This window comes from Oncorhynchus masou, unplaced genomic scaffold (genome assembly GCF_036934945.1).
Source record: "Oncorhynchus masou masou isolate Uvic2021 unplaced genomic scaffold, UVic_Omas_1.1 unplaced_scaffold_575, whole genome shotgun sequence".
Classification (NCBI taxonomy): domain Eukaryota; kingdom Metazoa; phylum Chordata; class Actinopteri; order Salmoniformes; family Salmonidae; genus Oncorhynchus; species Oncorhynchus masou.
In genome coordinates, this window is record NW_027012168.1 from 178,231 (window position 1) to 203,739 (window position 25,509).

General features: G+C 50.5%; 1 protein-coding gene across 1 annotated transcript in view; it reads right to left on the reverse strand.

The window, feature by feature from the left end:
* The window catches only part of LOC135536210 (TBC1 domain family member 30-like), a 163,659-nt gene that overhangs the window by 94,757 nt on the left and 43,393 nt on the right, over positions 1-25,509 (reverse strand). The window contains 6 exon segments of the mRNA XM_064962583.1: positions 1,880-2,435; positions 2,669-3,241; positions 13,183-13,333; positions 13,336-13,385; positions 23,378-23,517; positions 24,725-24,828. Coding sequence (XP_064818655.1) covers positions 1,880-2,435; positions 2,669-3,241; positions 13,183-13,333; positions 13,336-13,385; positions 23,378-23,517; positions 24,725-24,828 — 1,574 coding nt within the window.

Consider the following 25,509-nt stretch of genomic DNA (forward strand, 5'->3'; position numbering starts at 1 on the left):
GATCAATGGCATGATATGGTCTGGATCTTTTAGTATGGAGTCTTAATGTGGAGAGACATTGACAGGAAGTAACAGGCAGACAGGAAGTGGAAACAAATCAGCTAAGAGGAGGAAGGAGCTTTAAGGGTTCAACATTGTGTTATGGTGAAGAGAACCTGGAAGAGAAGGTGAGTGGACAGAGACGTCCCATGATGACATTCAGCCAGACCCAGTTTACAGCTTCCTGCAGGGAGATGACTACAACATAGTGGGTTTCATAGCAGCTCTACCTCTCCCAGTGGTTGAGAGGGGAGTGACCTACACTGTGAAGAGTTAAGGGCCTAACTACAGCAGTGGATCAGACCATAGCTGATACTGTCCCTGCCTGCTCCTCTCAGGGACAGTCCCCTGTCCCAATGCCACAGATCCAGACCATCAGAGAGAATCAGGCTGTATATTTTCCAGAGCCAGTCAGTCAGTGAAGCGTGGCCTCTAGCGCTTCCTGGTGGAGAGAGTGGAGGAGGGACGGTTCAGGCTGAGCTGAGGGAAGTGAACTGTGGGGGTTCTGGCTGTGGGACCGTAGAGACCCAGGTTACGGGCTGCAGCTGACCTCCTGTGCTGTTTCACACTCGGGAAGGGAGAGAACACCTGCTGGGGGGTGGCCCCGGGTTGGTCCTGGGGCGTGGAGGGGCAGGAGAGAGGGAGGGAGGGGGATAGTGGTGTATCAGGAGTAGGGGGTTAGAGAGGGGAGTAGGGGGGTTAGAGAGGGGAGTAGGGAGGTTAGAGAGGGGAGTAGGGGGGTTAGAGAGGGTACCAGGAGGAGGGTTAGTGAGGGAGTAGGGGGGTTAGAGAGGGGAGTAGGGGGGTTAGAGAGGGTACCAGAGGGTACCAGGAGGAGGGTTAGTGAGGGGAGTAGGGGGGTTAGAGAGGGAGTAGGGGGGTTAGAGAGGGGAGGAGGGATAGAGAGGGTAACAGGGGGAGGGGTGTTAGAGAGGGTAACAGGGGGAGGGGGTTAGTGAGGGTAACAGGGGGTGGGGGGTTAGTAATGGTAACAGGGGGAGGAGGGTTAGTGAGGGTAACAGGAGTAGGGGGGGGGGTTAGAGAGGGTAACAGGAGTAGGGGGGTTAGAGAGGGTAACAGGAGGAGGGGGGTTAGAGAGGGAAACAGGAGGAGGGGGGTTAGAGAGGGTAACAGGAGGAGGGGGTTAGAGAGGGTAACAGGGGAGGGGGTTAGTGAGGGTAACAGGGGGTGGGGGGTTAGTAATGGTAACAGGGGGAGGAGGGTTAGTGAGGGTAACAGGAGTAGGGGGGTTAGAGAGGGTAACAGGAGTAGGGGGTTAGAGAGGGTAACAGGAGGAGGGGGTTAGAGAGGGTAACAGGGGGAGGGGGTTAGTGAGGGTAACAGGAGGAGGAGGGTTAGTGAGGGTAACAGGGGGAGGGGGTTAGAGAGGGTAACAGGGGAGGGGGGGGGGTTAGAGAGGGTAACAGGGCTACCAGGAGAGAGTCTCATACAGTAGATGTTCTGAGAGGAGAATGAAGGGTCAGACTGTTGATGGTGGTGGTGGTGTGATGAGGGTGGTCGAGGAAGAGGAGGCAGGACAGGCAGCTCTGGGATGGTGGTAAAGGAGGGTAGTGTGTCTGGGTCAGTCCCTCTAGGAGAGGTGGGTAGTGTGTCTGGGTCAGTCTCTCTAGGAGAGCAGGGTAGTGTGTCTGGGTCAGTCTCTCTAGGAGAGCAGGGTAGTGTGTCTGGGTCAGTCTCTCTAGGAGAGCAGGGTAGTGTGTCTGGGTCAGTCTCTCTAGGAGAGCAGGGTAGTGTGTCTGGGTCAGTCTCTCTAGGAGAGGAGGGTAGTGGAGGTGGGGTCTGGTTTAGTTCTGATCCAGAGTCCAGCTCTAGAGATAACAGGTGCTCCTCCTCTTCCACCACAGCTGGCACCTCCTTACTGGAGGCCTGGGCAGGAGACACAGGGAGGTGTCTACCCTCATCATCATCAGCCTTCCCCTCACCCCCCCCATCTCTCTCCTCCGCCTGGCGAGGGTGTCTGTCCTCCTCCCCCTGACGAGGGTGTCTGTCCTCCTCCCCCTGACGAGGGTGTCTGTCCTCCTCCCCCTGGCGAGGGTGTCTGTCCTCCTCCCCCTGGCGAGGGTGTCTGTCCTCCTCCGCCTGGCGAGGGTGTCTGTCCTCCTCCGCCTGGCGAGGGTGTCTGTCCTCCTCCGCCTGGCGAGGGTGTCTGTCCTCCTCCGCCTGGCGAGGGTGTCTGTCCTCCTCCGCCTGGCGAGGGTGTCTGTCCTCCTCCGCCTGGCGAGGGTGTCTGTCCTCCTCCGCCTGGCGAGGGTGTCTGTCCTCCTCCGCCTGGCGAGGGTGTCTGTCCTCCTCCGCCTGGCGAGGGTGTCTGTCCTCCTCCCCCTGGCGAGGGTGTCTGTCCTCCTCCCCTGACGAGGGTGTCTGTCCTCCTCCGCCTGACGAGGGTGTCTGTCCTCCTCCCCTGACGAGGGTGTCTGTCCTCCTCCCCCTGACGAGGGTGTCTGTCCTCCTCCCCTGACGAGGGTGTCTGTCCTCCTCCCCCTGACGAGGGTGTCTGTCCTCCTCCCCCTGACGAGGGTGTCTGTCCTCCTCCCCTGACGAGGGTGTCTGTCCTCCTCCCCTGACGAGGGTGTCTGTCCTCCTCCCCCTGACGCAGGGTGTCTGTCCTCCTCCCCCTGACGAGGGTGTCTGTCCTCCTCCCCCTGACGAGGGTGTCTGTCCTCCTCCCCCTGACGAGGGTGTCTGTCCTCCTCCCCCTGACGAGGGTGTCTGTCCTCCTCCCCCTGACGAGGGTGTCTGTCCTCCATGTCTCCAAACCCTAGCTGTACCCGTGCCCGGGCTATGTTCCTGCGGTGGGCACGTACGTGGGCGCGCCAGGGGGACCCCACCCTGCTCTGACAGTCTTCAGCCTGAGATACCAGTCTGTTCCTCCCCCTCTCCCCGCTAGGGGCGGGGTTAGGGGCGGGGCCAGGGGTGGCAGGGCTGGACTGTGCCTGAGGCAGGGGGACACCTCGCAGGCTGGAGGGAGGGTGTTTCAGGCTGTTCCTCCCCCTCTCCCCGCTAGGGGCGGGGTTAGGGGCGGGGCCAGGGGTGGCAGGGCTGGCCTGAGGCAGGGGAACACCTCGCAGGCTGGAGGGAGGGTGTTTCAGGCTGTTCCTGGGCTTCCTGCCTAGCAACAGGTGGTTGACGACAGGAGAAGGATGTAGCTGAGATGCTAACACGCTGGTGGCTGGACATCGATCTACAGAGAGAACACACACAGGTCAATGTTCTGTCTGCCTACTGCAGCAGCAGGACAATAATAACACCATAGCATGACGTGAATATAAAGAGGATTCCACATGTAGCAATAAGAAACATCTAGCATTACGACAACAATCTGGCTCTGCCCCAACCTCAGACCTCAGCACAGAGCTTACATTTATCATGGGAACAAGATGAAGAAGCTTACAGAGTTACATAAAATACTGCTTTGCGTTATAAGGAGCTTTGAGTCCTGATTACTGAAGACAGACGCATCTGGGAGTTAGAAAAATAGTTTGGGGAATAGAAGCTCGGGAGCCAAATCCAATGGAAGTCTGTTACACAAGTAGTAGATTCCTGTTAGGTGATGCCGTGTTTAGATGGGGAGCCAACAGGCCAGACAGACTGACACTCTCCTGTCAGTCACAGAGAAGAGCCAGCACCCTCCAACCCCCGGCCAGCACCATCCAACCCCCGGCCAGCACCATCCAACCCCCGGCCAGCACCATCCTGACCCCCGGCCAGCACCCTCCAACCCCCGGCCAGCACCCTCCAACCCCCGGCCAGCTAGCAGCAGATCCTGACCCCCGGCCAGCTAGCAGCAGATCCTGACCCCCGGCCAGCTAACAGCAGATCCTGACCCCCGGCCAGCTAACAGCAGATCCTGACCCCAGACCAGCTAACAGCAGATCCTGACCCCAGACCAGCTAACAGCAGATCCTGACCCCAGACCAGCTAGCGGCAGATCCTGACCCCAGACCAGCTAGCAGCAGATCCTGACCCCCGGGCCAGCTAACGGCAGATCCTGACCCCAGACCAGCTAACGGCAGATCCTGACCCCAGACCAGCTAACAGCAGATCCTGACCCCAGACCAGCTAGCAGCAGATCCTGACCCCAGACCAGCTAACAGCAGATCCTGACCCCAGACCAGCTAACAGCAGATCCTGACCCCAGACCAGCTAACAGCAGATCCTGACCCCAGACCAGCTAACAGCAGATCCTGACCCCAGACCAGCTAGCGGCAGATCCTGACCCCAGACCAGCTAGCGGCAGATCCTGACCCCAGACCAGCTAGCAGCAGATCCTGACCCCAGACCAGCTAGACCAGCTAGCAGCAGATCCTGACCCCAGACCAGCTAGCAGCAGATCCTGACCCCAGACCAGCTAGACCAGCTAGCAGCAGATCCTGACCCCAGACCAGCTAACAGCAGATCCTGACCCCAGACCAGCTAGCAGCAGATCCTGACCCCCGGCCAGCTAACAGCAGATCCTGACCCCAGACCAGCTAGCGGCAGATCCTGACCCCAGACCAGCTAGCAGCAGATCCTGACCCCAGACCAGCTAGACCAGCTAGCAGCAGATCCTGACCCCAGACCAGCTAACAGCAGATTCTGACCCCAGACCAGCTAGCAGCAGATCCTGACCCCCGGCCAGCTAACAGCAGATCCTGACCCCAGACCAGCTAACGGCAGATCCGGACCCCAGACCAGCTAACGGCAGATCCTGACCCCAGACCAGCTAACAGCAGATCCTGACCCCAGACCAGCTAGCAGCAGATCCTGACCCCAGACCAGCTAGCGGCAGATCCTGACCCCAGACCAGCTAGCAGCAGATCCTGACCCCAGACCAGCTAACGGCAGATCCTGACCCCAGACCAGCTAGCAGCAGATCCTGACCCCAGACCAGCTAGCAGCAGATCCTGACCCCCGGCCAGCTAACAGCAGATCCTGACCCCAGACCAGCTAACGGCAGATCCTGACCCCAGACCAGCTAACGGCAGATCCTGACCCCAGACCAGCTAGCAGCAGATCCTGACCCCAGACCAGCTAGCAGCAGATCCTGACCCCAGACCAGCTAGCAGCAGATCCTGACCCCAGACCAGCTAGCAGCAGATCCTACCCCAGACCAGCTAACAGCAGATCCTGACCCCAGACCAGCTAGCAGCAGATCCTGACCCCAGACCAGCTAACAGCAGATCCTGACCCCAGACCAGCTAACGGCAGATCCTGACCCCAGACCAGCTAACGGCAGATCCTGACCCCAGACCAGCTAACGGCAGATCCTGACCCCAGACCAGCTAACGGCAGATCCTGACCCCAGACCAGCTAACAGCAGATCCTGACCCCAGACCAGCTAGCAGCAGATCCTCACCCCAGACCAGCTAACAGCAGATCCTCACCCCAGACCAGCTAACAGCAGATCCTGACCCCAGACCAGCTAACAGCAGCCCAGAAACCCCCCTCCGTTCCAGAGCCCGCTGCTTCCTGACAGACAGACGGTCACAAACACCTCCTCAATCTGTCCATCTATAGACACCACCACCTCCTCAATCTGTCCATCTATGGACACCACCACCTCAATCTATAGACACCACCACCTCCTCAATCTGTCCATCTATAGACACCACCACCTCCTCAATCTGTCCATCTATGGACACCACCACCTCCTCAATCTGTCCATCTACGGACACCACCACCTCCTCAATCTGTCCATCTACAAACACCCCCACCTCCTCAATCTGTCCATCTATAGACACCACCACCTCCTCAATCTATCCATCTATAGACACCACCACCTCCTCAATCTATCCATCTATAGACACCCCCACCTCAATCTATAGACACCACCACCTCCTCAATTTGTCCATCTACAGACACCACCAGCTCCTCAATCTATCCATCTATGGACACCACCAGCTCCTCATTCTATCATCTACAAACACCCCCACCTCCTCAATCTATCCATCTATGGACACCACCACCTCCTCAATCTATCCATCTATAGACACCCCCACCTCAATCTATAGACACCACCACCTCCTCAATCTATCCATCTATAGACACCACCACCTCCTCAATCTATCCATCTATAGACACCCCCACCTCAATCTATAGACACCACCACCTCCTCAATCTATCCATCTATAGACACCACCACCTCAATCTATCCATCTATAGACACCCCCACCTCAATCTATAGACACCACCACCTCCTCAATCTATCCATCTATAGACACCACCACCTCCTCAATCTATCCATCTATAGACACCCCCACCTCAATCTATAGACACCACCACCTCCTCAATCTATCCATCTATAGACACCACCACCTCCTCAATCTATCCATCTATAGACACCCCCACCTCAATCTATAGACACCACCACCTCCTCAATCTATCCATCTATGGACACCACCAGCTCCTCAATCTATCCATCTATGGACACCACTAGCTCCTCAATCTATCCATCTACGGACACCCCCACCTCCTCAATCTATCCATCTATAGACACCACCACCACCTCAATCTATCCATCTATAGACACCCCCACCTCAATCTATAGACACCCCCACCTCCTCAATCTATCCATCTATAGACACCACCACCTCCTCAATCTATCCATCTATAGATACCACCACCTCCTCAATCTATCCATCTATGGACACCACCACCTCCTCAATCTATCCATCTATAGACACCCCCACCTCCTCAATCTATCCATCTATAGACACCCCACCTCAATCTATAGACACCACCACCTCCTCAATCTATCCATCTATAGACACCACCACCTCCTCAATCTATCCATCTATAGACACCACCACCTCCATCTATCCATCTATAGACACCACCACCTCCTCAATCTATCCATCTATAGACACCCCCACCTCAATCTATAGACACCACCACCTCCTCAATCTATCCATCTATAGACACCACCACCTCCTCAATCTATCCATCTATAGACACCCCCACCTCAATCTATCCATCTATAGACACCCCCACCTCAATCTATAGACACCACCAACTCCTCAATCTATCCATCTATAGACACCCCCACCTCCTCAATCTATCCATCTATAGACACCCCCACCTCAATCTATCCATCTATAGACACCCCCACCTCAATCTATAGACACCACCACCTCCTCAATCTATACATCCACGGACACCACCACATCCTCCATCTACAGTTGGTGTGACCATCTGTTTGTATATATGTGACCATCTGTCTGTATAGATGTGCCCATCTGTCTGTATAGATGTATACAGATGTGTTGGCGTGACCATCTGTCTGTATAGATGTATACAGATGTGTTGGTGTGACCATCTGTCTGTATAGATGGGACCATCTGTCTGTATAGATGTATACAGGTGTGTTGGTGTGACCACCTGTCTGTATAGATGGGACCATCTGTGTGTATAGATGTATACAGATGTGTTGGCGTGACCATCTGTCTGTATAGATGTGTTGGTGTGACCATCTGTCTGTATAGATGTGACCATCTGTCTGTATAGATGTGACACTGTCTGTATAGATGTGACCATCTGTCTGTATAGATGTACACAGATGTGTTGGCGTGACCGTCTGTCTGTATAGATGTACACAGATGTGTTGGCGTGACCGTCTGTCTGTATAGATGTACACAGATGTGTTGGCGTGACCGTCTGTCTGTATAGATGTACACAGATGTGTTGGCGTGACCGTCTGTCTGTATAGATGTACACAGATGTGTTGGCGTGACCAGCCGTCTGTATAGATGTATACAGATGTGTTGGCGTGACCAGCCGTCTGTATAGATGTATACAGATGTGTTGGCGTGACCAGCCGTCTGTATAGATGTATACAGATGTGTTGGCGTGACCAGCCGTCTGTATAGATGTATACAGATGTGTTGGCGTGACCAGCCGTCTGTATAGATGTATACAGATGTGTTGGCGTGACCATCCGTCTGTATAGATGTATACAGATGTGTTGGCGAGACCATCCGTCTGTATAGATGTATACAGATGTGTTGGCGTGACCATCCGTCTGTATAGATGTATACAGATGTGTTGGCGTGACCATCCGTCTGTATAGATGTATACAGATGTGTTGGCGTGACCATCCGTCTGTATAGATGTATACAGATGTGTTGGCGTGACCATCCGTCTGTATAGATGTATACAGATGTGTTGGCGTGACCATCCGTCTGTATAGATGTATACAGATGTGTTGGCGTGACCATCCGTCTGTATAGATGTATACAGATGTGTTGGTGTGACCATCTGTCTGTATAGATGTGACCATCTGTCTGTATAGATGTGTTGCTGTGACCATCGGTCTGTATTGGTGTGACCATCTGTCTGTATAGATGTACACAGATGTGTTGGCGTGACCGTCTGTCTGTATAGATGTACACAGATGTGTTGGCGTGACCAGCCGTCTGTATAGATGTATACAGATGTGTTGGCGTGACCATCTGTCTGTATAGATGTGACCATCTGTCTGTATAGATGTGTTGCTGTGACCATCTGTCTGTATTGGTGTGACCATCTGTCTGTATAGATGTATACAGATGTGTTGCTGTGACCATCTGTCTGTATAGATGTGTTGCTGTGACCATCTGTCTGTATAGATGCGAACATCTGTCTGTATAGATGTATACAGATGTGTTGGTGTGACCATCTGTCTGTATAGATGTATACAGATGTGTTGGTGTGACCATCTGTCTGTATAGATGTGACCATCTGTCTGTATAGATGTGTTGCTGTGACCATCTGTCTGTATTGGTGTGACCATCTGTCTGTATAGATGTATACAGATGTGTTGCTGTGACCATCTGTCTGTATAGATGTGACCATCTGTCTGTATAGATGTGTTGCTGTGACCATCTGTCTGTATTGGTGTGACCATCTGTCTGTATAGATGTATACAGATGTGTTGCTGTGACCATCTGTCTGTATAGATGTGTTGCTGTGACCATCTGTCTGTATAGATGCGAACATCTGTCTGTATAGATGTATACAGATGTGTTGGTGTGACCATCTGTCTGTATAGATGTATACAGATGTGTTGGTGTGACCATCTGTCTGTATAGATGTATACAGATGTGTTGGTGTGACCATCTGTCTGTATAGATGTATACAGATGTGTTGGTGTGACCATCTGTCTGTATAGATGTATACAGATGTGTTGGTGTGACCATCTGTCTGTATAGATGTATACAGATGTGTTGGTGTGACCATCTGTCTGTATAGATGTGACCATCTGTCTGTATAGATGTATACAGATGTGTTGGTGTGACCATCTGTCTGTATAGATGTATACAGATGTGTTGCTGTGACCATCTGTCTGTATAGATGTGTTGGTGTGACCATCTGTCTGTATAGATGTGACCATCTGTCTGTATAGATGTATACAGATGTGTTGCTGGTTACCAACGTAATTATAACAGTATAAATAAATGTTTTGTAATACCCGTGGTATACGGATCAATATACGCGTGTGTGTGTGTGTGTGTATGTACAGCTGCCTGGCCTGTTGTTGTGTACAGTTGACAGCGTGTTACCTGTGTGTATGTACAGCTGCCTGGCCTGTTGTTGTGTAGAGTTGACAGCGTGTTACCTGTGTGTATGTACAGCTGCCTGGCCTGTTGTTGTGTAGAGTTGACAGCGTGTTACCTGTGTGTATGTACAGCTGCCTGGCCTGTTGTTGTGTAGAGTTGACAGCGTGTTACCTGTGTGTATGTACAGCTGCCTGGCCTGTTGTTGTGTAGAGTTGACAGCGTGTTACCTGTGTGTATGTACAGCTGCCTGGCCTGTTGTTGTGTAGAGTTGACAGCGTGTTACCTGTGTGTATGTACAGCTGCCTGGCCTGTTGTTGTGTAGAGTTGACAGCGTGTTACCTGTGTGTATGTACAGCTGCCTGGCCTGTTGTTGTGTAGAGTTGACAGCGTGTTACCTGTGTGTATGTACAGCTGCCTGGCCTGTTGTTGTGTAGAGTTGACAGCGTGTTACCTGTGTGTATGTACAGCTGCCTGGCCTGTTGTTGTGTAGAGTTGACAGCGTGTTACCTGTGTGTATGTACAGCTGCCTGGCCTGTTGTTGTGTAGAGTTGACAGCGTGTTACCTGTGTGTATGTACAGCTGCCTGGCCTGTTGTTGTGTAGAGTTGACAGCGTGTTACCTGTGTGTATGTACAGCTGCCTGGCCTGTTGTTGTGTAGAGTTGACAGCGTGTTACCTGTGTGTATGTACAGCTGCCTGGCCTGTTGTTGTGTAGAGTTGACAGCGTGTTACCTGTGTGTATGTACAGCTGCCTGGCCTGTTGTTGTGTAGAGTTGACAGCGTGTTACCTGTGTGTATGTACAGCTGCCTGGCCTGTTGTTGTGTAGAGTTGACAGCGTGTTACCTGTGTGTATGTACAGCTGCCTGGCCTGTTGTTGTGTAGAGTTGACAGCGTGTTACCTGTGTGTATGTACAGCTGCCTGGCCTGTTGTTGTGTAGAGTTGACAGCGTGTTACCTGTGTGTATGTACAGCTGCCTGGCCTGTTGTTGTGTAGAGTTGACAGCGTGTTACCTGTGTGTATGTACAGCTGCCTGGCCTGTTGTTGTGTAGAGTTGACAGCGTGTTACCTGTGTGTATGTACAGCTGCCTGGCCTGTTGTTGTGTAGAGTTGACAGCGTGTTACCTGTGTGTATGTACAGCTGCCTGGCCTGTTGTTGTGTAGAGTTGACAGCGTGTTACCTGTGTGTATGTACAGCTGCCTGGCCTGTTGTTGTGTAGAGTTGACAGCGTGTTACCTGTGTGTATGTACAGCTGCCTGGCCTGTTGTTGTGTAGAGTTGACAGCGTGTTACCTGTGTGTATGTACAGCTGCCTGGCCTGTTGTTGTGTAGAGTTGACAGCGTGTTACCTGTGTGTATGTACAGCTGCCTGGCCTGTTGTTGTGTAGAGTTGACAGCGTGTTACCTGTGTGTATGTACAGCTGCCTGGCCTGTTGTTGTGTAGAGTTGACAGCGTGTTACCTGTGTGTATGTACAGCTGCCTGGCCTGTTGTTGTGTAGAGTTGACAGCGTGTTACCTGTGTGTATGTACAGCTGCCTGGCCTGTTGTTGTGTAGAGTTGACAGCGTGTTACCTGTGTGTATGTACAGCTGCCTGGCCTGTTGTTGTGTAGAGTTGACAGCGTGTTACCTGTGTGTATGTACAGCTGCCTGGCCTGTTGTTGTGTAGAGTTGACAGCGTGTTACCTGTGTGTATGTACAGCTGCCTGGCCTGTTGTTGTGTAGAGTTGACAGCGTGTTACCTGTGTGTATGTACAGCTGCCTGGACTGTTGTTGTGTAGAGTTGACAGCGTGTTACCTGTGTGTATGTACAGCTGCCTGGACTGTTGTTGTGTAGAGTTGACAGCGTGTTACCTGTGTGTATGTACAGCTGCCTGGACTGTTGTTGTGTAGAGTTGACAGCGTGTTACCTGTGTGTATGTACAGCTGCCTGGCCTGTTGTTGTGTAGAGTTGACAGCGTGTTACCTGTGTGTATGTACAGCTGCCTGGCCTGTTGTTGTGTAGAGTTGACAGCGTGTTACCTGTGTGTATGTACAGCTGCCTGGCCTGTTGTTGTGTAGAGTTGACAGCGTGTTACCTGTGTGTATGTACAGCTGCCTGGCCTGTTGTTGTGTAGAGTTGACAGCGTGTTACCTGTGTGTATGTACAGCTGCCTGGCCTGTTGTTGTGTAGAGTTGACAGCGTGTTACCTGTGTGTATGTACAGCTGCCTGGCCTGTTGTTGTGTAGAGTTGACAGCGTGTTACCTGTGTGTATGTACAGCTGCCTGGCCTGTTGTTGTGTAGAGTTGACAGCGTGTTACCTGTGTGTATGTACAGCTGCCTGGCCTGTTGTTGTGTAGAGTTGACAGCGTGTTACCTGTGTGTATGTACAGCTGCCTGGCCTGTTGTTGTGTAGAGTTGACAGCGTGTTACCTGTGTGTATGTACAGCTGCCTGGCCTGTTGTTGTGTAGAGTTGACAGCGTGTATGTACAGCTGCCTGGCCTGTTGTTGTGTAGAGTTGACAGCGTGTTACCTGTGTGTATGTACAGCTGCCTGGCCTGTTGTTGTGTAGAGTTGACAGCGTGTTACCTGTGTGTATGTACAGCTGCCTGGCCTGTTGTTGTGTAGAGTTGACAGCGTGTTACCTGTGTGTATGTACAGCTGCCTGGCCTGTTGTTGTGTAGAGTTGACAGCGTGTTACCTGTGTGTATGTACAGCTGCCTGGCCTGTTGTTGTGTAGAGTTGACAGCGTGTTACCTGTGTGTATGTACAGCTGCCTGGCCTGTTGTTGTGTAGAGTTGACAGCGTGTTACCTGTGTGTATGTACAGCTGCCTGGCCTGTTGTTGTGTAGAGTTGACAGCGTGTTACCTGTGTGTATGTACAGCTGCCTGGCCTGTTGTTGTGTAGAGTTGACAGCGTGTTACCTGTGTGTATGTACAGCTGCCTGGACTGTTGTTGTGTAGAGTTGACAGCGTGTTACCTGTGTGTATATACAGCTGCCTGGCCTGTTGTTGTGTAGAGTTGACAGCGTGTTACCTGTGTGTATGTACAGCTGCCTGGCCTGTTGTTGTGTAGAGTTGACAGTGTGTATGTACAGCTGCCTGGCCTGTTGTTGTGTAGAGTTGACAGTGTGTATGTACAGCTGCCTGGCCTGTTGTTGTGTAGAGTTGACAGTGTGTTACCTGTGTGTATGTACAGCTGCCTGGCCTGTTGTTGTGTAGAGTTGACAGCGTGTTACCTGTGTGTATGTACAGCTGCCTGGCCTGTTGTTGTGTAGAGTTGACAGCGTGTTACCTGTGTGTATGTACAGCTGCCTGGCCTGTTGTTGTGTAGAGTTGACAGCGTGTCACCTGTGTGTATGTACAGCTGCCTGGCCTGTTGTTGTGTAGAGTTGACAGCGTGTTACCTGTGTGTATGTACAGCTGCCTGGCCTGTTGTTGTGTAGAGTTGACAGTGTGTTACCTGTGTGTATGTACAGCTGCCTGGCCTGTTGTTGTGTAGAGTTGACAGTGTGTTACCTGTGTGTATGTACAGCTGCCTGGCCTGTTGTTGTGTAGAGTTGACAGTGTGTTACCTGTGTGTATGTACAGCTGCCTGGCCTGTTGTTGTGTAGAGTTGACAGTGTGTTACCTGTGTGTATGTACAGCTGCCTGGCCTGTTGTTGCTGATGTCTCTTGATACGTGAGTATTGTTTCTTCAGAGCGCTGATGTCAGTACTCATCCTCTCCTGCAGCATGCTGTTGATGGCCGCTTGATGCTCCGCTCTGCCGCCACCATCCACCGCCCGGGACTCAGGTCTGCCATGTTCCCGCCCGGCTCCCCCCCACGCTGGTCTGGAGAGGAGAGATTCAAATATCACACCTCGGAAAGCCCAAGCGGAAATGACCTCAGTGTTGACACCATGTAGAGAGACACAGCTGTTCCTGTGTTTTCAGGTCTGACATCAACAGCAGCTGACATGACACCTTCCCAGATAACCCCGTCTACCACTACATTACACTAATGGACCCTGGCTGGATCCCGTCTACCACTACATTAAACTAATGGACCTGGCTGGAGTCCTGTCTACCACTACATTACACTAATGGACCTGGCTGGAGTCCTGTCTACATTACACTAATGGACCTGGCTGAAGTCCTGTCTACATTACACTAATGGACCTGGCTGGAGTCCTGTCTACATTAAACTAATGGACCTGGCTGGAGTCCTGTCTACCACTACATTACACTAATAGACCTGGCTGGAGTCCTGTCTACCACTACATTACACTAATGGACCTGGCTGGAGTCCTGTCTACCACTACATTACACTAATGGACCTGGCTGGAGTCCTGTCTACCACTACATTACACTAATGGACCTGGCTGGAGTCCTGTCTACATTACACTAATGGACCTGGCTGGAGTCCTGTCTACCACTACATTACACTAATGGACCTGGCTGGAGTCCTGTCTACCACTACATTACACTGATGGACCTGGCTGGAGTCCTGTCTACCACTACATTACACTAATGGACCTGGCTGGAGTCCTGTCTACCACTACATTACACTAATGGACCTGGCTGGAGTCCTGTCTACCACTACATTACACTAATGGACCTGGCTGGAGTCCTGTCTACCACTACATTACACTAATGGACCTGGCTGGAGTCCCGTCTACCACTACATTAAACTAATGGACCTGGCTGGAGTCCCGTCTACATTAAACTAATGGACCTGGCTGGAGTCCTGTCTACCACTACATTACACTAATGGACCTGGCTGGAGTCCTGTCTACCACTACATTACACTAATGGACCTGGCTGGAGTCCTGTCTACCACTACATTACACTAATGGACCTGGCTGGAGTCCTGTCTACCACTACATTAAACTAATGGACCTGGCTGGAGTCCTGTCTACCACTACATTACACTAATGGACCTGGCTGGAGTCCTGTCTACCACTACATTACACTAATGGACCTGGCTGGAGTCCTGTCTACCACTACATTAAACTAATGGACCTGGCTGGAGTCCTGTCTACCACTACATTACACTAATGGACCTGGCTGGAGTCCTGTCTACCACTACATTACACTAATGGACCTGGCTGGAGTCCTGTCTACCACTACATTACACTAATGGACCTGGCTGGAGTCCTGTCTACCACTACATTACACTAATGGACCTGGCTGGAGTCCTGTCTACATTAAACTAATGGACCTGGCTGGAGTCCTGTCTACCACTACATTACACTAATGGACCTGCCTGGAGTCCTGTCTACCACTACATTAAACTAATGGACCTGGCTGGAGTCCTGTCTACATTACACTAATGGACCTGGCTGGAGTCCTGTCTACCACTACATTACACTAATGGACCTGGCTGGATCCCGTCTACCACTACATTACACTAATGGACCTGGCTGGAGTCCTGTCTACCACTACATTACACTAATGGACCTGGCTGGATCCCGTCTACCACTACATTACACTAATGGACCTGGCTGGAGTCCTGTCTACCACTACATTACACTAATGGACCTGGCTGGAGTCCTGTCTACCACTACATTACACTAATGGACCTGGCTGGAGTCCTGTCTACCACTACATTACACTAATGGACCTGGCTGGAGTCCTGTCTACCACTACATTACACTAATGGACCTGGCTGGAGTCCTGTCTACATTACACTAATGGACCTGGCTGGAGTCCTGTCTACCACTACATTACACTAATGGACCTGGCTGGAGTCCTGTCTACCACTACATTACACTAATGGACCTGGCTGGAGTCCTGTCTACATTACACTAATGGACCTGGCTGGAGTCCTGTCTACCACTACATTACACTAATGGGACCTGGCTGGAGTCCTGTCTACCACTACATTACACTAATGGACCTGGCTGGAGTCCTGTCTACCACTACATTACACTAATGGACCTGGCTGGAGTCCTGTCTACCACTACATTACACTAATGGACCTGGCTGGAGTCCTGTCTACCACTACATTACACTAATGGACCTGGCTGGAGTCCTGTCTACATTAAACTAATGGACCTGGCTGGAGTCCTGTCTACCACTACATTACACTAATGGACCTGGCTGGAGTCCTGTCTACATTACACTAATGGACCTGGCTGGAGTCCTGTCTACCACTACATTAAACTAATGGGACCTGGCTGGAGTCCTGTCTACCACTACATTAAACTAATGGACCTGGCTGGAGTCCTGTCTACCACTACATTACACTAATGGACCTGGCTGGAGTCCTGTCTACATTAAACTAATGGACCTGGCTGGAGTCCTGTCTACATTACACTAATGGACCTGGCTGGAGTCCTGTCTACCACTACATTACACTAATGGGACCTGGCTGGAGTCCTGTCTACCACTACATTACACTAATGGACCTGGCTGGAGTCCTGTCTACATTACACTAATGGACCTGGCTGGAGTCCTGTCTACATTAAACTAATGGACCTGGCTGGAGTCCTGTCTACCACTACATTACACTAATGGACCTGGCTGGAGTCCTGTCTACATTAAACTAATGGACCTGGCTGGAGTCCTGTCTACATTACACTAATGGACCTGGCTGGAGTCCTGTCTACCACTACATTACACTAATGGACCTGGCTGGAGTCCCGTCTACATTACACTAATGGACCTGGCTGGAGTCCCGTCTACCACTACATTACACTAATGGACCTGGCTGGAGTCCCGTCTACATTACACTAATGGACCTGGCTGGAGTCCTGTCTACCACTACATTACACTAATGGACCTGGCTGGAGTCCTGTCTACCACTACATTACACTAATGGACCCTGGCTGGATCCCGTCTACCACTACATTACACTAATGGACCTGGCTGGAGTCCCGTCTACATTACACTAATGGACCTGGCTGGAGTCCCGTCTACCACTACATTACACTAATGGACCTGGCTGGAGTCCCGTCTACATTACACTAATGGACCTGGCTGGAGTCCTGTCTACCACTACATTACACTAATGGACCTGGCTGGAGTCCTGTCTACCACTACATTACACTAATGGACCCTGGCTGGATCCCGTCTACCACTACATTACACTAATGGACCTGGCTGGAGTCCTGTCTACCACTACATTACACTAATGGACCTGGCTGGAGTCCTGTCTACCACTACATTACACTAATGGACCTGGCTGGAGTCCTGTCTACCACTACATTAAACTAATGGATCTGGCTGGAGTCCTGTCTACCACTACATTACACTAATGGACCTGGCTGGAGTCCTGTCTACCACTACATTACACTAATGGACCTGGCTGGAGTCCTGTCTAACACTACATTAAACTAATGGACCTGGCTGGAGTCCTGTCTACCACTACATTACACTAATGGACCTGGCTGGAGTCCTGTCTACATTACACTAATGGACCTGGCTGGAGTCCTGTCTACCACTACATTACACTAATGGGACCTGGCTGGAGTCCTGTCTACCACTACATTACACTAATGGGACCTGGCTGGAGTCCTGTCTACCACTACATTACACTAATGGACCTGGCTGGAGTCCTGTCTACCACTACATTACACTAATGGACCTGGCTGGAGTCCTGTCTACATTACACTAATGGACCTGGCTGGAGTCCTGTCTACATTACACTAATGGACCTGGCTGGAGTCCTGTCTACATTAAACTAATGGACCTGGCTGGAGTCCTGTCTACCACTACATTACACTAATGGACCTGGCTGGAGTCCTGTCTACCACTACATTACACTAATGGACCTGGCTGGAGTCCTGTCTACCACTACATTACACTAATGGACCTGGCTGGAGTCCTGTCTACCACTACATTACACTAATGGACCTGGCTGGAGTCCTGTCTACCACTACACATTACACTAATGGACCTGGCTGGAGTCCTGTCTACCACTACATTACACTAATGGACCCTGGCTGGATCCCGTCTACCACTACATTAAACTAATGGACCTGGCTGGAGTCCTGTCTACCACTACATTACACTAATGGACCCTGGCTGGATCCCGTCTACCACTACATTAAACTAATGGACCTGGCTGGAGTCCTGTCTACCACTACATTACACTAATGGGACCTGGCTGGAGTCCTGTCTACCACTACATTACACTAATGGACCTGGCTGGAGTCCTGTCTACCACTACATTACACTAATGGACCTGGCTGGATCCCGTCTACCACTACATTACACTAATGGACCTGGCTGGAGTCCTGTCTACCACTACATTACACTAATGGACCTGGCTGGAGTCCTGTCTACCACTACATTACACTAATGGACCTGGCTGGAGTCCTGTCTACCACTACATTACACTAATGGACCTGGCTGGAGTCCTGTCTACCACTACATTAAACTAATGGACCTGGCTGGAGTCCTGTCTACATTAAACTAATGGACCTGGCTGGAGTCCTGTCTACATTACACTAATGGACCTGGCTGGAGTCCTGTCTACATTACACTAATGGACCTGGCTGGAGTCCTGTCTACATTAAACTAATGGACCTGGCTGGAGTCCTGTCTACCACTACATTACACTAATGGACCTGGCTGGAGTCCTGTCTACCACTACATTACACTAATGGACCTGGCTGGAGTCCTGTCTACCACTACATTACACTAATGGACCTGGCTGGAGTCCTGTCTACCACTACATTACACTAATGGACCTGGCTGGAGTCCTGTCTACCACTACATTACACTAATGGACCCTGGCTGGATCCGTCTACCACTACATTAAACTAATGGACCTGGCTGGAGTCCTGTCTACCACTACATTACACTAATGGGACCTGGCTGGAGTCCTGTCTACCACTACATTACACTAATGGACCTGGCTGGAGTCCTGTCTACCACTACATTACACTAATGGACCTGGCTGGAGTCCTGTCTACCACTACATTACACTAATGGACCTGGCTGGAGTCCTGTCTACCACTACATTACACTAATGGACCTGGCTGGAGTCCTGTCTACATTAAACTAATGGACCTGGCTGGAGTCCTGTCTACCACTACATTACACTAATGGACCTGGCTGGAGTCCTGTCTACATTACACTAATGGACCTGGCTGGAGTCCTGTCTACCACTACATTAAACTAATGGGACCTGGCTGGAGTCCTGTCTACCACTACATTAAACTAATGGACCTGGCTGGAGTCCTGTCTACCACTACATTACACTAATGGACCTGGCTGGAGTCCTGTCTACATTAAACTAATGGACCTGGCTGGAGTCCTGTCTACATTACACTAATGGACCTGGCTGGAGTCCTGTCTACCACTACATTACACTAATGGGACCTGGCTGGAGTCCTGTCTACCACTACATTACACTAATGGACCTGGCTGGAGTCCTGTCTACATTACACTAATGGACCTGGCTGGAGTCCTGTCTACATTAAACTAATGGACCTGGCTGGAGTCCTGTCTACCACTACATTACACTAATGGACCTGGCTGGAGTCCTGTCTACATTAAACTAATGGACCTGGCTGGAGTCCTGTCTACATTACACTAATGGACCTGGCTGGAGTCCTGTCTACCACTACATTACACTAATGGACCTGGCTGGAGTCCCGTCTACATTACACTAATGGACCTGGCTGGAGTCCCGTCTACCACTACATTACACTAATGGACCTGGCTGGAGTCCCGTCTACATTACACTAATGGACCTGGCTGGAGTCCTGTCTACCACTACATTACACTAATGGACCTGGCTGGAGTCCTGTCTACCACTACATTACACTAATGGACCCTGGCTGGATCCCGTCTACCACTACATTACACTAATGGACCTGGCTGGAGTCCCGTCTACCACTACATTACACTAATGGACCTGGCTGGAGTCCTGTCTACCACTACATTAAACTAATGGACCTGGCTGGAGTCCTGTCTACATTAAACTAATGGACCTGGCTGGAGTCCTGTCTACCACTACATTACACTAATGGACCTGGCTGGAGTCCTGTCTACCACTACATTACACTAATGGACCTGGCTGGAGTCCTGTCTACCACTACATTACACTAATGGGACCTGGCTGGAGTCCTGTCTACCACTACATTACACTAATGGACCTGGCTGGAGTCCTGTCTACCACTACATTACACTAATGGACCTGGCTGGAGTCCTGTCTACCACTACATTAAACTAATGGACCTGGCTGGAGTCCTGTCTACATTAAACTAATGGACCTGGCTGGAGTCCTGTCTACCACTACATTACACTAATGGACCTGGCTGGAGTCCTGTCTACCACTACATTACACTAATGGACCTGGCTGGAGTCCTGTCTACCACTACATTACACTAATGGACCTGGCTGGAGTCCTGTCTACCACTACATTACACTAATGGACCTGGCTGGAGTCCTGTCTACCACTACATTACACTAATGGACCTGGCTGGAGTCCTGTCTACCACTACATTACACTAATGGACCTGGCTGGAGTCCTGTCTACCACTACATTACACTAATGGACCTGGCTGGAGTCCTGTCTACATTACACTAATGGACCTGGCTGGAGTCCTGTCTACCACTACATTAAACTAATGGACCTGGCTGAGTCCTGTCTACCACTACATTACACTAATGGACCTGGCTGGAGTCCTGTCTACATTACACTAATGGACCTGGCTGGAGTCCTGTCTACCACTACATTAAACTAATGGACCTGGCTGGAGTCCTGTCTACCACTACATTACACTAATGGACCTGGCTGGAGTCCTGTCTACCACTACATTACACTAATGGACCTGGCTGGAGTCCTGTCTACCACTACATTACACTAATGGACCTGGCTGGAGTCCTGTCTACATTAAACTAATGGGACCTGGCTGGAGTCCTGTCTACATTACACTAATGGACCTGGCTGGAGTCCTGTCTACATTACACTAATGGACCTGGCTGGATCCCGTCTACCACTACATTACACTAATGGACCTGGCTGGAGTCCTGTCTACCACTACATTACACTAATGGACCTGGCTGGAGTCCTGTCTACCACTACATTACACTAATGGACCTGGCTGGAGTCCTGTCTACCACTACATTACACTAATGGACCTGGCTGGAGTCCTGTCTACCACTACATTACACTAATGGACCTGGCTGGAGTCCTGTCTACCACTACATTACACTAATGGACCTGGCTGGAGTCCTGTCTACCACTACATTACACTAATGGACCTGGCTGGAGTCCTGTCTACCACTACATTACACTAATGGACCTGGCTGGAGTCCTGTCTACCACTACATTACACTAATGGACCTGGCTGGAGTCCTGTCTACATTACACTAATGGACCTGGCTGGAGTCCTGTCTACATTAAACTAATGGACCTGGCTGGAGTCCTGTCTACATTAAACTAATGGACCTGGCTGGAGTCCTGTCTACATTACACTAATGGACCTGGCTGGAGTCCTGTCTACCACTACATTACACTAATGGACCTGGCTGGAGTCCTGTCTACATTACACTAATGGACCTGGCTGGAGTCCTGTCTACCACTACATTACACTAATGGACCTGGCTGGAGTCCTGTCTACATTAAACTAATGGACCTGGCTGGAGTCCTGTCTACATTACACTAATGGACCTGGCTGGAGTCCTGTCTACCACTACATTACACTAATGGACCTGGCTGGAGTCCTGTCTACCACTACATTAAACTAATGGACCTGGCTGGAGTCCTGTCTACCACTACATTACACTAATGGACCTGGCTGGAGTCCTGTCTACCACTACATTACACTAATGGACCTGGCTGGAGTCCTGTCTACCACTACATTACACTAATGTACCTGGCTGGAGTCCTGTCTACCACTACATTACACTAATGGACCTGGCTGGAGTCCTGTCTACCACTACATTACACTAATGGACCTGGCTGGAGTCCTGTCTACCACTACATTACACTAATGGACCTGGCTGGAGTCCTGTCTACCACTACATTACACTAATGGACCTGGCTGGAGTCCTGTCTACCACTACATTACACTAATGGACCTGGCTGGAGTCCTGTCTACATTACACTAATGGACCTGGCTGGAGTCCTGTCTACATTACACTAATGGACCTGGCTGGAGTCCTGTCTACCACTACATTACACTAATGGACCTGGCTGGAGTCCTGTCTACCACTACATTACACTAATGGACCTGGCTGGAGTCCTGTCTACCACTACATTAAACTAATGGACCTGGCTGGAGTCCTGTCTACCACTACATTACACTAATGGACCTGGCTGGAGTCCTGTCTACCACTACATTACACTAATGGACCTGGCTGGAGTCCTGTCTACCACTACATTAAACTAATGGGACCTGGCTGGAGTCCTGTCTACCACTACATTAAACTAATGGACCTGGCTGGAGTCCTGTCTACATTACACTAATGGACTTGGCTGGAGTCCTGTCTACCACTACATTACACTAATGGACCTGGCTGGAGTCCTGTCTACATTAAACTAATGGACCTGGCTGGAGTCCTGTCTTCATTACACTAATGGACCTGGCTGGAGTCCTGTCTACATTAAACTAATGGACCTGGCTGGAGTCCTGTCTACCACTACATTAAACTAATGGGACCTGGCTGGAGTCCTGTCTACCACTACATTACACTAATGGACCTGGCTGGAGTCCTGTCTACCACTACATTACACTAATGGGACCTGGCTGGAGTCCTGTCTACATTAAACTAATGGACCTGGCTGGAGTCCTGTCTACATTAAACTAATGGACCTGGCTGGAGTCCTGTCTACCACTACATTAAACTAATGGGACCTGGCTGGAGTCCTGTCTACCACTACATTACACTAATGGGACCTGGCTGGAGTCCTGTCTACATTAAACTAATGGACCTGGCTGGAGTCCTGTCTACATTAAACTATTGGACCTGGCTGGAGGAGAGAGCAGGACTCTAGGTCTACATACCCTGCACTGTAAAAGTATGTGGAAACCTGCTCAGCCATCATCTCCTTACAAAATCATGGGCATTAATGTGGAGACGGTCCCCCCTTTCCTGCTATAACAGCCTCCACTCTTCTGGGAAGGCTTTCCACTAGATGTTGGAACATTGTTGCTATAACAGCCTCCACTCTTCTGGGAAGGCTTTCCACTAGATGTTGGAACATTGCTGCTATAACAGCCTCCACTCTTCTGGGAAGGCTTTCCACTAGATGTTGGAACATTGCTGCTATAACAGCCTCCACTCTTCTGGGAAGGCTTTCCACTAGATGTTGGAACGTTGCTGCTATAACAGCCTCCACTCTTCTGGGAAGGCTTTCCACTAGATGTAGGAACATTGCTGCTATAACAGCCTCCACTCTTCTGGGAAGGCTTTCCACTAGATGTTGGAACATTGCTGCTATAACAGCCTCCACTCTTCTGGGAAGGCTTTCCACTAGATGCTGGAACATTGCTGCTATAACAGCCTCCACTCTTCTGGAAAGTCTTTCCACTAGATGCAGGAACATTGCTGCTATAACAGCCTCCACTCTTCTGGTAAGGTTTTCCACTAGATGTAGGAACATTGCTGCGGGGACTTGCTCCCATTCAGCAACAAGAGCATTAGTGAGGTCGGACACTGATGTTGGGCGATTCATCCCAAACGTGTTCGATGGGTTGAGGTCAGGGCTCTGTGCAGGCCAGCAGGGGTAGAGAGACACTGGTACAAACATTAACCCTTGATGAGAATTAAATCACATGTTATTTGTCACATGCTTGGTAAACAACAGGTGTAGACTAACAGTGAAATGCTGACTTATGGGTCCTGTACATGATAATAGGTAAGAGGTCAGGAGTCAGACCAACCTTTAATGTGTCTCTGGTACCGTTGTAGTTCTGGAGCTAACAGCCCCCCCAGAGGACCCAAACATCCCAACGCTGCTGTCACCACTGCATCTTCATCTTCATCCTCGTCTTCATCACCCTCCCAGCCACCTAGACCACCACTGGAATACATCATCATCATCATCATCACTTTACCAGCCCCAGAGACCTCCTCTAGGATACATCATCATCATCACTTTACCAGCCCCAGAGACCTCCTCTGGGATACATCATCATCATCATCATCACTTTACCAGCCCCAGAGACCTCCTCTGGGATACATCATCATCATCACTTTACCAGCCCCAGAGACCTCCTCTAGGATACATCATCATCATCATCACTTTACCAGCCCCAGAGACCTCCTCTGGGATACATCATCATCATCATCATCATCACTTTACCAGCCCCAGAGACCTCCTCTGGGATACATCATCATCATCATCACTTTACCAGTCCCAGAGACCTCCTCTAGGATACATCATCATCATCATCACTTTACCAGCCCCAGAGACCTCCTCTGGGATACATCATCATCATCACTTTACCAGCCCCAGAGACCTCCTCTAGGATACATCATCATCATCATCATCACTTTACCAGCCCCAGAGACCTCCTCTAGGATACATCATCATCATCATCACTTTACCAGCCCCAGAGACCTCCTCTGGGATACATCATCATCATCACTTTACCAGCCCCAGAGACCTCCTCTAGGATACATCATCATCATCATCACTTTACCAGCCCCAGAGACCTCCTCTGGGATACATCATCATCATCACTTTACCAGCCCCAGAGACCTCCTCTGGGATACATCATCATCATCATCACTTTACCAGTCCCAGAGACCTCCTCTAGGATACATCATCATCATCACTTTACCAGCCCCAGAGACCTCCTCTAGGATACATCATCATCATCACTTTACCAGCCCCAGAGATCTCCTCTGGGATACATCATCATCATCACTTTACCAGCCCCAGAGACCTCCTCTAGGATACATCATCATCATCACTTTACCAGCCCCAGAGACCTCCTCTGGGATACATCATCATCACTTTACCAGCCCCAGAGACCTCCTCTGGGATACATCATCATCACTTTACCAGCCCCAGAGACCTCCTCTGGGATACAACATCATCATCACTTTACCAGCCCCAGAGACCTCCTCTGGGATACAACATCATCATCATCACTTTACCAGCCCCAGAGACCTCCTCTAGGATACATCATCATCATCACTTTACCAGCCCCAGAGACCTCCTCTGGGATACAACATCCTCATCATCACTCTACCAGCCCCAGAGACCTTGGACATTGACCAACCTGCCGTTGGGGTTGGAGGTGGGGAAGGGGGTGATGTTGTAGGTGTATTTCTCTCGGAGTTCAGCCAGCTGAGGGAATGGAAACACAGCCATGGAGTACACCGTCTGGAGAGAAAAGAGGGATCAGGGTGGCAGCTTAAACAGCTGGGAAACACAGAGGAGGAGAAAGGGCTTTTTCCTACGATATTACATCCATGCATTCTGATTGGTCCCGTGTGGCTCAGTTGGCAGTTGCAGCGGCAGGGTTGTGGGTTCGGTTCCCACGAGGGACCAGTACCAACAAATATGAAAATGTCTCTCTGGATCAGAGAGTCTGCTAAATGACTCACTACTGCAGTGTCTCTGGATCAGAGAGTCTGCTAAATGACTCACTACTGCAGTGGCTCTGGATCAGAGAGTCTGCTAAATGACTCACTACTATAGTATCTCTGGATAAGAGAGTCTGCTAAATGACTCACTACTGTCGTGGTTCTGGATCAGAGAGTCTGTTAAATGACTCACTGCTGTAGTGACTCTGGATCAGAGAGTCTGCTAAATGACTCACTGCTGTAGTGACTCTGGATCAGAGAGTCTGCTAAATGACTCACTGCTGTAGTGACTCACTACTGTAGTGACTCTGGATCAGAGAGTCTGCTAAATGACTCACTACTGTAGTGACTCTGGATAAGAGAGTCTGCTAAATGACTCACTACTGTAGTGGCTCTGGATAAGAGAGTCTACTAAATGACTCACTACTGTAGTGACTCTGGATAAGAGAGTCTGCTAAATGACTGATGTAACATTTGT